Source organism: Oncorhynchus mykiss, chromosome 21, assembly GCF_013265735.2.
Source record: "Oncorhynchus mykiss isolate Arlee chromosome 21, USDA_OmykA_1.1, whole genome shotgun sequence".
NCBI classification, from domain to species: Eukaryota; Metazoa; Chordata; class Actinopteri; order Salmoniformes; family Salmonidae; genus Oncorhynchus; species Oncorhynchus mykiss.
In genome coordinates this window covers 64,836,823-64,851,543 of record NC_048585.1, presented here as the reverse complement: position 1 = coordinate 64,851,543, position 14,721 = coordinate 64,836,823, and the positions used below count along the sequence as shown (strand labels likewise).

Sequence of the window (14,721 nt, the reverse complement as noted above, 5' to 3'; positions counted from 1 at the left end):
GATGGGCCTGAGGGTACCTCACTTCCTGACAGGTTCCGACGGCGATTAACCTGAGGGAACCCCACGTCCTGACAGGTTCCTAAGGCAAGTAACCTGAGGGAACCCCACTTCCTGACAGGTTCCTAAGGCAATTAACCTGAGGGAACCCCACTTTCTGACTGGTTCCTACGGCGATTAACCTGAGGGAACCCCACTTCCTGACTGGTTCCTACGGCGATTAACCTGAGGGAACCCCACTTCCTGACTGGTTCCTGCGGCCAAGGACCTGAGGGAACCCCACTTCCTGACTGGTTCCTGAAGCCAAGGACCTGAGGGAACCCCACTTCCTGACTGGTTCCTACGGCGATTAACCTACGGCCATGGTTTTGATTTTCTAGGAAGCGCTTAGGGGTTAAGTGCAGGGACCGGGTGATAGGCCGGGTGAGGTTAGTTTGTTAATTTCAATGAGGTTTTACTACAACTGTCCCGTTCTGACCCTAGTTATTTTGTCATTTCTTTGTTTTAGTGTAGTCAGGGCGTGAGTTGGGTGGGTTATCTATGTTTTGTGTTTCTATGTTGGGGTTTTTCCCCGTTTGGCCTGATATGGTTCTCAATCAGAGGCAGGTGTTAGTCATTGTCTCTGATTGGGAACCATATTTAGGCAGCCTGTTTGTCTCTGATTGGGAACCATATTTAGGCAGCCTGTTTGTCTCTGATTGGGAACCATATTTAGGCAGCCTGTTTGTCTCTGATTGGGAACCATATTTAGGCAGCCTGTTTGTCTCTTATTGGGAACCATATTTAGGCAGCCTGTTTGTCTCTGATTGGGAACCATATTTAGGCAGCCTGTTTGTCTCTGATTGGGAACCATATTTAGGCAGCCTGTTTGTCTCTGATTGGGAACCATATTTAGGCAGCCTGTTTGTCTCTGATTGGGAACCATATTTAGGCAGCCTGGTTGTCTCTGATTGGGAACCATATTTAGGCAGCCTGGTTGTCTCTGATTGGGAACCATATTTAGGCAGCCTGGTTGTCTGTGATTGGGAACCATATTTAGGCAGCCTGGTTGTCTGTGATTGGGAACCATATTTAGGCAGCCTGTTTTCTGTAGTGTTTTGTGGTTATTTTCCGTGTCAGTGTTTGTTTCCACACGGGACTGTTTCGGTTTTCTTATCTATTCACTTTGTATTGTTGTCGTGGTCAGTATTTATTAAATATAATGGGTACTATCCACGCTGCGCATTGGTCCGACATTTCTTACTCCTCCTCAGACGAAGAGGACGAAAGCCGTTACAACAACGTTGTAGCCTGTATAGGAGGTTTACTGTTGTAGCCTGTATAGGAGGTTTACTGTTGTAGCCTGTATAGGAGGTTTACTGTTGTAGCCTGTACAGGAGGTTTACTGTTGTAGCCTGTACAGGAGGTTTACTGTTGTAGCCTGTATAGGAGGTTTACTGTTGTAGCCTGTATAGGAGGTTTACTGTTGTAGCCTGTATAGGAGGTTTACTGTTGTAGCCTGTATAGGAGGTTTACTGTTGTAGCCTGTATAGGAGGTTTACTGTTGTAGCCTGTATAGGAGGTTTACTGTTGTAGCCTGTATAGGAGGTTTACTGTTGTAGCCTGTATAGGAGGTTTACTGTTGTAGCCTGTATAGGAGGTTTACTGTTGTAGCCTGTATAGGAGGTTTACTGTTGTAGCCTGTACAGGAGGTTTACTGTTGTAGCCTGTATAGGAGGTTTACTGTTGTAGCCTGTACAGGAGGTTTACTGTTGTAGCCTGTATAGGAGGTTTACTGTTGTAGCCTGTATAGGAGGTTTACTGTTGTAGCCTGTACAGGAGGTTTACTGTTGTAGCCTGTACAGGAGGTTTACTGTTGTAGCCTGTATAGGAGGTTTACTGTTGTAGCCTGTATAGGAGGTTTACTGTTGTAGCCTGTACAGGAGGTTTACTGTTGTAGCCTGTATAGGAGGTTTACTGTTGTAGCCTGTACAGGAGGTTTACTGTTGTAGCCTGTATAGGAGGTTTACTGTTGTAGCCTGTACAGGAGGTTTACTGTTGTAGCCTGTACAGGAGGTTTACTGTTGTAGCCTGTACAGGAGGTTTACTGTTGTAGCCTGTATAGGAGGTTTACTGTTGTAGCCTGTATAGGAGGTTTACTGTTGTAGCCTGTATAGGAGGTTTACTGTTGTAGCCTGTATAGGAGGTTTACTGTTGTAGCCTGTATAGGAGGTTTACTGTTGTAGCCTGTATAGGAGGTTTACTGTTGTAGCCTGTATAGGAGGTTTACTGTTGTAGCCTGTATAGGAGGTTTACTGTTGTAGCCTGTATAGGAGGTTTACTGTTGTAGCCTGTACAGGAGGTTTACTGTTGTAGCCTGTACAGGAGGTTTACTGTTGTAGCCTGTATAGGAGGTTTACTGTTGTAGCCTGTATAGGAGGTTTACTGTTGTAGCCTGTATAGGAGGTTTACTGTTGTAGCCTGTACAGGAGGTTTACTGTTGTAGCCTGTATAGGAGGTTTACTGTTGTAGCCTGTATAGGAGGTTTACTGTTGTAGCCTGTACAGGAGGTTTACTGTTGTAGCCTGTATAGGAGGTTTACTGTTGTAGCCTGTATAGGAGGTTTACTGTTGTAGCCTGTATAGGAGGTTTACTGTTGTAGCCTGTATAGGAGGTTTACTGTTGTAGCCTGTATAGGAGGTTTACTGTTGTAGCCTGTATAGGAGGTTTACTGTTGTAGCCTGTATAGGAGGTTTACTGTTGTAGCCTGTATAGGAGGTTTACTGTTGTAGCCTGTATAGGAGGTTTACTGTTGTAGCCTGTATAGGAGGTTTACTGTTGTAGCCTGTATAGGAGGTTTACTGTTGTAGCCTGTATAGGAGGTTTACTGTTGTAGCCTGTACAGGAGGTTTACTGTTGTAGCCTGTATAGGAGGTTTACTGTTGTAGCCTGTATAGGAGGTTTACTGTTGTAGCCTGTATAGGAGGTTTACTGTTGTAGCCTGTATAGGAGGTTTACTGTTGTAGCCTGTATAGGAGGTTTACTGTTGTAGCCTGTACAGGAGGTTTACTGTTGTAGCCTGTATAGGAGGTTTACTGTTGTAGCCTGTACAGGAGGTTTACTGTTGTAGCCTGTACAGGAGGTTTACTGTTGTAGCCTGTATAGGAGGTTTACTGTTGTAGCCTGTATAGGAGGTTTACTGTTGTAGCCTGTATAGGAGGTTTACTGTTGTAGCCTGTACAGGAGGTTTACTGTTGTAGCCTGTATAGGAGGTTTACTGTTGTAGCCTGTATAGGAGGTTTACTGTTGTAGCCTGTATAGGAGGTTTACTGTTGTAGCCTGTATAGGAGGTTTACTGTTGTAGCCTGTACAGGAGGTTTACTGTTGTAGCCTGTATAGGAGGTTTACTGTTGTAGCCTGTATAGGAGGTTTACTGTTGTAGCCTGTACAGGAGGTTTACTGTTGTAGCCTGTACAGGAGGTTTACTGTTGTAGCCTGTATAGGAGGTTTACTGTTGTAGCCTGTACAGGAGGTTTACTGTTGTAGCCTGTACAGGAGGTTTACTGTTGTAGCCTGTATAGGAGGTTTACTGTTGTAGCCTGTACAGGAGGTTTACTGTTGTAGCCTGTATAGGAGGTTTACTGTTGTAGCCTGTATAGGAGGTTTACTGTTGTAGCCTGTATAGGAGGTTTACTGTTGTAGCCTGTATAGGAGGTTTACTGTTGTAGCCTGTATAGGAGGTTTACTGTTGTAGCCTGTATAGGAGGTTTACTGTTGTAGCCTGTATAGGAGGTTTACTGTTGTAGCCTGTATAGGAGGTTTACTGTTGTAGCCTGTATAGGAGGTTTACTGTTGTAGCCTGTACAGGAGGTTTACTGTTGTAGCCTGTACAGGAGGTTTACTGTTGTAGCCTGTATAGGAGGTTTACTGTTGTAGCCTGTATAGGAGGTTTACTGTTGTAGCCTGTATAGGAGGTTTACTGTTGTAGCCTGTATAGGAGGTTTACTGTTGTAGCCTGTATAGGAGGTTTACTGTTGTAGCCTGTATAGGAGGTTTACTGTTGTAGCCTGTACAGGAGGTTTACTGTTGTAGCCTGTACAGGAGGTTTACTGTTGTAGCCTGAATAGGAGGTTTACTGTTGTAGCCTGTATAGGAGGTTTACTGTTGTAGCCTGTACAGGAGGTTTACTGTTGTAGCCTGTACAGGAGGTTTACTGTTGTAGCCTGTACAGGAGGTTTACTGTTGTAGCCTGTATAGGAGGTTTACTGTTGTAGCCTGTACAGGAGGTTTACTGTTGTAGCCTGTACAGGAGGTTTACTGTTGTAGCCTGTACAGGAGGTTTACTGTTGTAGCCTGTATAGGAGGTTTACTGTTGTAGCCTGTATAGGAGGTTTACTGTTGTAGCCTGTATAGGAGGTTTACTGTTGTAGCCTGTATAGGAGGTTTACTGTTGTAGCCTGTATAGGAGGTTTACTGTTGTAGCCTGTATAGGAGGTTTACTGTTGTAGCCTGTATAGGAGGTTTACTGTTGTAGCCTGTATAGGAGGTTTACTGTTGTAGCCTGTATAGGAGGTTTACTGTTGTAGCCTGTATAGGAGGTTTACTGTTGTAGCCTGTATAGGAGGTTTACTGTTGTAGCCTGTATAGGAGGTTTACTGTTGTAGCCTGTACAGGAGGTTTACTGTTGTAGCCTGTATAGGAGGTTTACTGTTGTAGCCTGTATAGGAGGTTTACTGTTGTAGCCTGTATAGGAGGTTTACTGTTGTAGCCTGTATAGGAGGTTTACTGTTGTAGCCTGTATAGGAGGTTTACTGTTGTAGCCTGTACAGGAGGTTTACTGTTGTAGCCTGTATAGGAGGTTTACTGTTGTAGCCTGTATAGGAGGTTTACTGTTGTAGCCTGTATAGGAGGTTTACTGTTGTAGCCTGTACAGGAGGTTTACTGTTGTAGCCTGTATAGGAGGTTTACTGTTGTAGCCTGTACAGGAGGTTTACTGTTGTAGCCTGTACAGGAGGTTTACTGTTGTAGCCTGTATAGGAGGTTTACTGTTGTAGCCTGTATAGGAGGTTTACTGTTGTAGCCTGTATAGGAGGTTTACTGTTGTAGCCTGTACAGGAGGTTTACTGTTGTAGCCTGTATAGGAGGTTTACTGTTGTAGCCTGTATAGGAGGTTTACTGTTGTAGCCTGTATAGGAGGTTTACTGTTGTAGCCTGTATAGGAGGTTTACTGTTGTAGCCTGTACAGGAGGTTTACTGTTGTAGCCTGTATAGGAGGTTTACTGTTGTAGCCTGTATAGGAGGTTTACTGTTGTAGCCTGTACAGGAGGTTTACTGTTGTAGCCTGTACAGGAGGTTTACTGTTGTAGCCTGTATAGGAGGTTTACTGTTGTAGCCTGTACAGGAGGTTTACTGTTGTAGCCTGTACAGGAGGTTTACTGTTGTAGCCTGTATAGGAGGTTTACTGTTGTAGCCTGTACAGGAGGTTTACTGTTGTAGCCTGTATAGGAGGTTTACTGTTGTAGCCTGTATAGGAGGTTTACTGTTGTAGCCTGTATAGGAGGTTTACTGTTGTAGCCTGTACAGGAGGTTTACTGTTGTAGCCTGTACAGGAGGTTTACTGTTGTAGCCTGTATAGGAGGTTTACTGTTGTAGCCTGTATAGGAGGTTTATTGTATGGCTGGTGACCAGACTTCCAAAGAAGTTCGTAATTCTGGTTCCACATTTTTTTTAACTTTACAGCCTTATTCTACAATTGAATAAAATAAAATCCCTCCTCAATCTACAACAATACCCTACAATGACAAAGCAAAAACAGGTTTTTAGAAATGTTTGCAAATGTATGTACAAAAGAAAAATCTGGAATATCACATGTACATTAGTATTCAGACCCTTCACTCAGTACTCTGTTGAAGCACCTTTGGCAGCGATTACAGCCTCAATTTTGAATCTCACAGCAAAGGGTCTGAATACTTATGTAAATAAGGTATTTCTGTTTTTTCTTCTAAAAATCTGTTTTCACTTTGTCATTAGGGGGTATTGTGATGTCATTAGGGGGTATTGTGATGTCATTAGGGGGTATTGTGATGTCATTAGGGGGTATTGTGAGGTCATTAGGGGGTATTGTGAGGTCATTAGGGGGTATTGTGATGTCATTAGGGGGTATTGTGAGGTCATTAGGGGGTATTGTGATGTCATTAGGGGGTATTGTGATGTCATTAGGGGGTATTGTGATGTCATTAGGGGGTATTGTGAGGTCATTAGGGGGTATTGCGTGTAGATTGATGAGGACCTACAGTATCTAATCCATCTTATAACTATGACCTTATTAAACTGTGACTCCACATATATGTATGTATATATATCACCCCTCATACACACACACTCATACATTCATTTCCACAGTAGGGTAATTATGGGGTTAACAGCCAGGGTCACTCTGATAGTCCAGCAGCTAGGACGGACGGACGGACGGGCATAGTCTTTCAGGTCTGCCCAGGCTGACATCTCCTGGAACAGGAGAGAGGCATCCTAATAACAGGCTGACATTGTTTAGCTAACCGGGCTTAATAACTAGTCATACATTTGAGGTAGGAAGAAGGAAGAACATCTGGGAAAGTCATGATTGATACTCTGTGTGTGTGTGTGTTTCCCAGATGTCATTCCACCTCGTCAGGAGAAAGCAGGTGTGGAAACATTAAATCACTAGACAGATAACATACCACATCCTCCCTCTGTCTCTCTCTGTCTCTTTCTCTGTCTCTGTCTCTCTCTGTCTCTCTCTCTGTCTCTGTCTCTCTCTGTCTCTCTCTCTCTCTTTTTCTCTCTGTCTCTATCTTTCTCTTTCTCTTTCTCTCTCTCTCTCTCTCTCTCTCTTTCTCTCTCTCTCTCTCTGTCTCTCTCTGTCTCTCTCTCTCTCTTTCTCTCTCTGTCTCTCTCTCTCTCTTTCTCTTTCTCTCTGTCTCTCTGTCTCTCTCTCTCTCAATTCAATTGAATACAAAGGGCTTTATTGGCATGGTGAACATGTTTAAACTGTGACATGGGCCTCATTCTGGCTATATTGTAAGTAAAATATATAATGATTGTTTGTTAACTTTAGCCCAAAGCTGGAACGAAACCCTACCTGCCTCCGTCTTCTGTTAATGATATCAGTGTGTGTGTGTGTGTGTGTGTATCAGTCAAGATGGGATAATCCTATAGCTGTGAGTGGCAGGGAGTCACATGGTGGGTATTTAGACTCATTAACAGACAGGTTAGTTCTTTATAGGTCAGTGTGTAAAAGCATTCCATTCTGGAAGGTACAGGGATGTTCCAGAATGGTAGATAGCATTCCATTCTGGAAGGTACAGGGATGTTCCAGAATGGTAGATAGCATTCCATTTCAGAACTACAATCTAGAACCTCCTGCCTTGTTTGTTTAAGACTTAAAGGGGAACTGACAGCGTTTTAGCAAATATGAAATATAATTAAAATCTGTTCATATACACCCCAGGAAAAATGTGACAGCTTCGATATGGTCATTTTCACATTTTCATAAATTCATAGAATGTTTGGGAATGACGTATAGTAAGGCATTTTGTGAAAATTCTATTGCGATATAGAATGGGGAAGCAGCCGTGCGACTGGACAATTAGTAGACACTGCAGTAAATAAAACCTAATAACAACATGTGTCTCGTCCAGGACTGGAGTCTACACTGACCTGTTGGCCAATCAGAGCTACAGCATGCCGATATGGAAATAAGCCATTTGACACATGGGCAGTGCTGCTTAAATTCCCAATCTGGCCCTCATCATGGAAACCTAATCATCCCCAGTTTACAATTGGCTCATTCATCCCCACTCCTCTCCCCTGTAACTATTATTTTGCTCTAAATGAGAATGTGTTCTTATTCAATTTACCTGGTAAAATAAGGGTTAAATGAAAAATCATTTTTTTTAAACGTACAACATTTAGCATGTTTTCACTGTGAACTGGACTGTGTGTTTACAGGCAGTAGGTCCTGTCATCATTCACTATGAACTGGGCTGTGTGTTTACAGGTAGTAGGTCCTGTCATCATTCACTATGAACTGGACTGTGTGTTTACAGGTAGTAGGTCCTGTCATCATTCACTATGAACTGGACTGTGTGTTAACAGGCAGTAGGTCCTGTCATCATTCACTATGAACTGGACTGTGTGTTTACAGGTAGTAGGTCCTGTCATCATTCACTATGAACTGGACTGTGTGTTAACAGGCAGTAGGTCCTGTCATCATTCACTATGAACTGGACTGTGTGTTTACAGGCAGTAGGTCCTGGCATCATTCACTATGAACTGGACTGTGTGTTTACAGGCAGTAGGGCCTGTCATCATTCACTATGAACTGGACTGTGTGTTAACAGGCAGTAGGTCCTGTCATCATTCACTATGAACTGGACTGTGTGTTTACAGGCAGTAGGTCCTGTCATCATTCACTATGAACTGGACTGTGTGTTTACAGGCAGTAGGGCCTGTCACCATTCACTATGAACTGGACTGTGTGTTTATAGGTAGTAGGGCCTGCAATCAATGTTTCATATCTGCAAAGTTGTTAAAACACTCTCAGTTCCACTTTAACATTGTACACACACACACACACACACACACACACACAAACACACACACACACACACACACACACACACACACACACACACACACACACACACACACACACAGAGAATCTTTAATAATTTAATAGTTAGTTGTTCGTATTGGATACACACCGTTCAGAACAGGCTCTGTGGTACTAACATACCTCAGAATTTGATTTATTTATTTAACCTTTATTTAACCAGGAAGGGCTCATTGAGATTTAAAATCTATTTTTCAAGAGCGTCCTGGCCAAGATAGGCAGCACCAAGTCATTACAAAAATTACAGACAAACAACGTGAAAAACTACAAGTAATCTAGTTAAAACCATAGAATTCACAAGAGTATAACTAAATTAAAAACAGCAAATTAAAGACATTGACAGGTCAGGAAATCAGTCTCAAGATCATTCATCAGTGATTTAAAAACACCAATCGGGACAAGTTCTTCCAGTTTAAAAGTATTTTGTAAGGTGTTCCAAGACGATGGGGCAGAGGACATTAAAGCCCTTTTACCAAATTCAGTTTGGACATTTGGAACAGTTAGCAGGATAAAGTCCAGCGAACGAAGAGACGACCCACCACATTTCTGAACAATAAAAATGCCCAAATAAAAAGGTAGTAAACCCAAAATATCTTTGTAAATAAAAGTATAGCAGTGACTGAGCCTACGAGTGACTAGAGAAGGCCAGCCAACCCTGGTATACAAAGTGCAGTGGTGCGTAAGGGTTTTGCAATTTAAAATAAATCTCAATGTGCCATGGTAAAGAGTGTCAATTGATCTCAAACACTGAGCGGAAGGTACTAACATACCTCAGAATGGGCTCTGTGGTAGTAACGTACCTCAGAATGGGCTCTGTGGTACTAACGTACCTCAGAAGGGGCTCTGTGGTAGTAACATACCTCAGAATGGGCTCTGTGGTACTAACGTACCTCAGAAGGGGCTGTGTGGTACTAACGTACCTCAGACTGGGCTCTGTGGTTGTAACATACCTCAGAATGGGCTCTGTGGTGCTAACATACCTCAGAATGGACTCTGTGGTAGTAACGTACCTCAGAAGGGGCTCTGTGGTAGTAACATACCTCAGACTGGGCTCTGTGGTAGTAACATACCTCAGAAGGGGCTCTGTGGTACTAACATACCTCAGACTGGGCTCTGTGGTAGTAACGTACTGTACCTCAGACTGGGCTCTGTGGTAGTAACGTACCTCAGACTGGGCTCTGTGGTAGTAACATACCTCAGAATGGGCTCTGTGGTAGTAACATACCTCAGAAGGGGCTCTGTGGTAGTAACATACCTCAGAAGGGGCTCTGTGGTACTAACATACCTCAGACTGGGCTCTGTGGTAGTAACGTACTGTACCTCAGACTGGGCTCTGTGGTAGTAACGTACCTCAGACTGGGCTCTGTGGTAGTAACATACCTCAGAAGGGGCTCTGTGGTAGTAACATACCTCAGAAGGGGCTCTGTGGTAGTAACATACCTCAGAAGGGGCTCTGTGGTAGTAACATACCTCAGAAGGGGCTCTGTGGTAGTAACATACCTCAGAAGGGGCTCTGTGGTAGTAACATACCTCAGAATGGGCTCTGTGGTAGTAACATACCTCAGAAGGGGCTCTGTGGTAGTAACATACCTCAGAATGGGCTCTGTGGTAGTAACATACCTCAGAAGGGGCTCTGTGGTAGTAACATACCTCAGAAGGGGCTCTGTGGTAGTAACATACCTCAGAAGGGGCTCTGTGGTAGTAACGTACTGTACCTCAGACTGGGCTCTGTGGTAGTAACATACCTCAGAAGGGGCTCTGTGGTAGTAACATACCTCAGAATGGACTCTGTGGTAGTAACGTACCTCAGAAGGGGCTCTGTGGTACTAACATACCTCAGAATGGGCTCTGTGGTAGTAACATACCTCAGAAGGGGCTCTGTGGTAGTAACATACCTCAGACTGGGCTCTGTGGTAGTAACATACCTCAGAAGGGGCTCTGTGGTAGTAACGTACCTCAGAAGGGGCTCTGTGGTACTAACATACCTCAGAATGGGCTCTGTGGTAGTAACATACCTCAGAAGGGGCTCTGTGGTAGTAACATACCTCAGACTGGGCTCTGTGGTAGTAACATACCTCAGAAGGGGCTCTGTGGTAGTAACATACTGTACCTCAGACCCAGACTGTATTTGTTAATAGAATAATACATCAAGATATCCAACCTCTTTGTCTTTACTAATAAAGTCAGCTGATACAGCCAAATCATTATCATGCATTATCAATAATTACCTAGTGGACAAAATCAATGTATTTGATCAGTTATCAATATATTTGATCTAAGAGTTCCTCTGGCCTTGACGTTACAAAATGTTGTACTGTATTACGTAAAGTCGACTATAGTGCCAGAGTCTTGACGTTACAAAATGTCTCTCCTCTCCTCAGGCTAACGTCATCCAATCCCATCTCTCCTTTGTGGCCACGCCTCCTCTCTCCTTTCAGAAGGACCTATCACAACACAGTGCCAGAGTCTGTGTGAGTGTTAGAGTCTCTCTTCTCCGCAGGCCCCTCTCCTCAGGCTAACGTCGTCCAATCCCATCTGTCCTTTGTGGCCACGCCTCCTCTCTCCTTTCAGAAGGACCTATCACAACACAGTGTTAGAGTGTTTGTGTGTGTGTGTTTGTGCATGTGTGTGCTTGTGTGCAGCGTGTGCTACTCACACTCTCCAGGCCTGCTCTCCACAGTGTGATCTGTGTATGTCTCCACCCTTCTCCCCCCGTCCGGCTCCAGAGGGCGGGGCTATATCTCAAACCCTTCCTCCTGACGAACAGCTGAAGCACACCCACATGGTGACCTGACAGCCAATGACGGAAGGAGAAACACAAGTGACCCTCGCTCCAGGGCGGGGCTAAGGAGACGACCAATCGTGCGCCTTGAATGCTCCTTTTCCCCACCCCTACCTCTGGAACAGACATGTACCGCCCACCTGGAGAGAGAGGAGAGAAGGAGAGAGGGAGGAGGGAAGGAATGAGAGAGAAAAGGAGAGAGGGAGGAGTGAAGGAGAGAGAGAGAAGGAATGAGAGGGAAAAGAAGAGAGAGAAAAGGAGTGAAGGAGAGAGAAGGAGAGAAGGAGAGAGAGAGAGAGAGAATGTAGTGCGGGGGTAAGAAGGTTGCTATAACTGACAATAATGTATTGAAGGGCAAAATAAATAATGTTGTTGTTACCGGCAGGGCTGCTGGCTGTCTCCCAGTGCAGGTCTCCATCTCGGTTTCCCATCCAGCCACACAGACCGTGGTCAAATGAACAGCTCAGAGAACCAGCCCCTACGCACACACACGCACGCACACGCACACGCACGCACACGCACACACACACACACACACACACACACACACACACACACACACACTATGAATCATGTCTTTCCCAGACGTCCATCCTTCAACCTCAAGGAGTGTGTGTGTGTGTGTGTGTGTGTGTGTGTGTGTGTGTGTGTGTGTGTGTGTGTGTGTGTGTGTGTGTGTGTGTGTGTGTGTGTGGTGTCTGTGCGCGTGTGTGTGTGGTGTCTGTGCGTCTGTGCGTGCGCGTGTGTGTGTGTGTGTGTGTGTGTGTGGTGTCTGTGCGGTGCATGCGTGTGTGTGTGTGTGTGTGTGTGTGCGTGTGCGTGCGTGTGTGTGTGATGTACCTGGATCATCTCTGTTGTCCTCTGTAGTGTTTCCCAGCTCAATGTCGTAGTCAAACCCTCTGTTTCCACTTCCTGGAAGACGGGGGACTGGAACAACAGAACAGTTCGTTATACTGTTGGTCATAGTATCACTGAGTATTAATGAGTATTACTTAGTACCACCGAGTATTAATGAGTATTACTGAGTATCACGAGCATTAATGAGTATTACTGAGTATCACCGAGTATTACCGAGTATAACTGAGTATTAATGAGTGGTACAGAGCACCGCCGGGTATTAATGAGTATTGCCGAGTATTAATGGGTACTGCCGAGTATTACCGAGTATTACTGAGTATCAATGGGTATTGCTGAGTACTGCTGGGTGTTAACGAGTATTACCAGGTATTACTGGGCATTAATGAGTATTGCTGGGTATTACCGAGTATTAATGAGTATTACCAAGTACTACTGAGTATTGATGAGTATTACTGAGTATTGTCGAGTATTAATGGGTACTACCGATTATTACCGAGTATTACTGAGTATCAATGGGCATTACTGAGTACTGCTGGGTGTTAATGAGTATGACTGGGTATTACTGGGTATTAATGAGTATTACAGAGTATTACTGAGTATTACCGAGTATTGTTGGGCATTAATGAGTATTCATGAGTATTACTTCATCTGCCTATTTCCTCTCTATTCGTCCCTCCAGAATTCCACAGGGATTGTTTTTGGATAATTGGGGGCAGAAATGCTACATTTTACTGCGGTAATTCTGACATTTTGCAAGGAAATATGCAAATGATTTGTCACGAAAACGCACCGACGAGGAAGAAAGTGAGTTGCTTGATTGAATCATATTATGCGGTAAATGTGCAGTGATTGGTTGAAGATGATTGGTTGAAGATGATTGGTTGAAGATGATTGGTTGAAGATGATTGGTTGAAGATGCAAACCCTCTTTTTTTGTCCTGCGGTGATTGGTTAAATTTCCATGCCCTCGCATAATATGCGTGAAATTGTTGATTTTGCAAAACATTTTGCGATCGCAGAATCTCCGAATCCTGAAGGGACTGCTCTATATTCAGCATAGAAACGTCTCCATGGTGACGGTGTGTGTTCTTACTGTGAACATCTCCTCTTTGTCTCTGGGTAACAACCTTCTGAATGTGGTTGTCCAGGGGGGTGGTGGGAGGAGGGCTGGGGGTGGTAGGGGAGGAGGTAGAGGGAGGAGGGCTGGGGGTGGTAGGGGAGGGGGTAGAGGGAGGAGGGCTGGGGGTGGTAGGGGAGGGGGTAGAGGGAGGAGGGCTGGGGGTGGTAGGGGAGGGGGTAGAGGGAGGAGGGCTGGGGGTGGTAGGTGAGGGGGTAGAGGGAGGAGGGCTGGGGGTGGTAGGGGAGGGGGTAGAGGGAGGAGGGATGGGGGTGGGGGTGGTAGGTGAGGGGGTAGAGGGAGGAGGGCTGGGGGTGGTAGGTGAGGGGGTAGAGGGAGGAGGGCTGGGGGTGGTAGGGGAGGGGGTAGTTGGAATAGGGGTTGTAGTGGTTGTGAATGGCTGAGTAGAGGTTGTTGTCGAGGGAACGGTTGTTGGGACGGTGGTTGTCGTAACGATGGTTGTCGTGGTGGTAGGTCCCCTGGTAGTTATTGCCATGGCAGTGGTTGCTGCGTTTGTAGTCACTATCGTAGCAGAAGTAGTAGGTCTGACTGTAGTTGTCTGTCTGGCTGTCTGTCTGGTTGTATGTCTGGATGCTTGTTTAGGTGTAGGTCTCGTTGTAGATCTGGGTGTGGTTTTAGGTTGAGGAGGAACAATGGTGACCTTGGCAACAGCTGGAGAGAAACATAGAGACAGTTACTAACTCTGTCTTTAGACTCAACTCTCGTAGGATTCACAGAGACAGTCAGTAACTCCCTCTCTAGACTCAACTCTCATAGGATTCACAGAGACAGTTATTAACTCTCTCTTTAGAATCAACTCTCATAGGATTCACAGAGACAGTTATTAACTCTCTCTTTAGACTCAACTCTCGTAGGATTCACAGAGACAGTCACTAACTCTCTCTTTAGACTCAACTCTCGTAGGATTCACAGAGACAGTTACGAACTCTCTCTTTAGACTAAAATCTCGTAGGATTCACAGAGACAGTTACTAACTCTCTCTTTAGACTCAACCCTCATAGGATTCACAGAGACAGTTACTAACTCTCTCTTTAGACTCAACTCTCATAGGATTCACAGAGACAGTCACTAACGCTCTCTTTAGACTCAACTCTCGTAGGAGTCACAGAGACAGTTACAAACTCTCTCTTTAGACTAAACTCTCATAGGATTCACTAACTCTCTCTTTAGACTCAACTCTCATAGGATTCACAGAGACAGTCACTAACTCTCTCTATGGACTCAACTCTCATAGGATTCACAGAGACAGTTACTAACTCTCTCTATGGACTCAACTCTCATAGGATTCACAGAGACAGTTACTAACTCTCTCTTT

At 44.7% G+C, this 14,721-nt stretch overlaps 1 protein-coding gene across 1 annotated transcript in view; it reads right to left on the bottom strand.

Moving 5' to 3' along the window:
* Nucleotides 1–9,288: 9,288 nt before the first annotated feature.
* LOC110517355 (nephronectin-like) overlaps nucleotides 9,289–14,721 on the bottom strand; it is a 35,604-nt gene continuing 30,171 nt past the window's right edge. The window contains exons 8-14 of the mRNA XM_036956540.1: nucleotides 13,672–14,057; nucleotides 13,581–13,615; nucleotides 13,362–13,435; nucleotides 12,252–12,338; nucleotides 11,791–11,889; nucleotides 11,286–11,551; nucleotides 9,289–11,206 (exon numbers count right to left, since the gene is read on the bottom strand). Of these exons, the coding sequence (XP_036812435.1) occupies nucleotides 11,108–11,206; nucleotides 11,286–11,551; nucleotides 11,791–11,889; nucleotides 12,252–12,338; nucleotides 13,362–13,435; nucleotides 13,581–13,615; nucleotides 13,672–14,057 (1,046 nt within the window). The 3' untranslated portion in view covers nucleotides 9,289–11,107. The remainder of the gene's footprint in view (nucleotides 11,207–11,285; nucleotides 11,552–11,790; nucleotides 11,890–12,251; nucleotides 12,339–13,361; nucleotides 13,436–13,580; nucleotides 13,616–13,671; nucleotides 14,058–14,721) is intronic.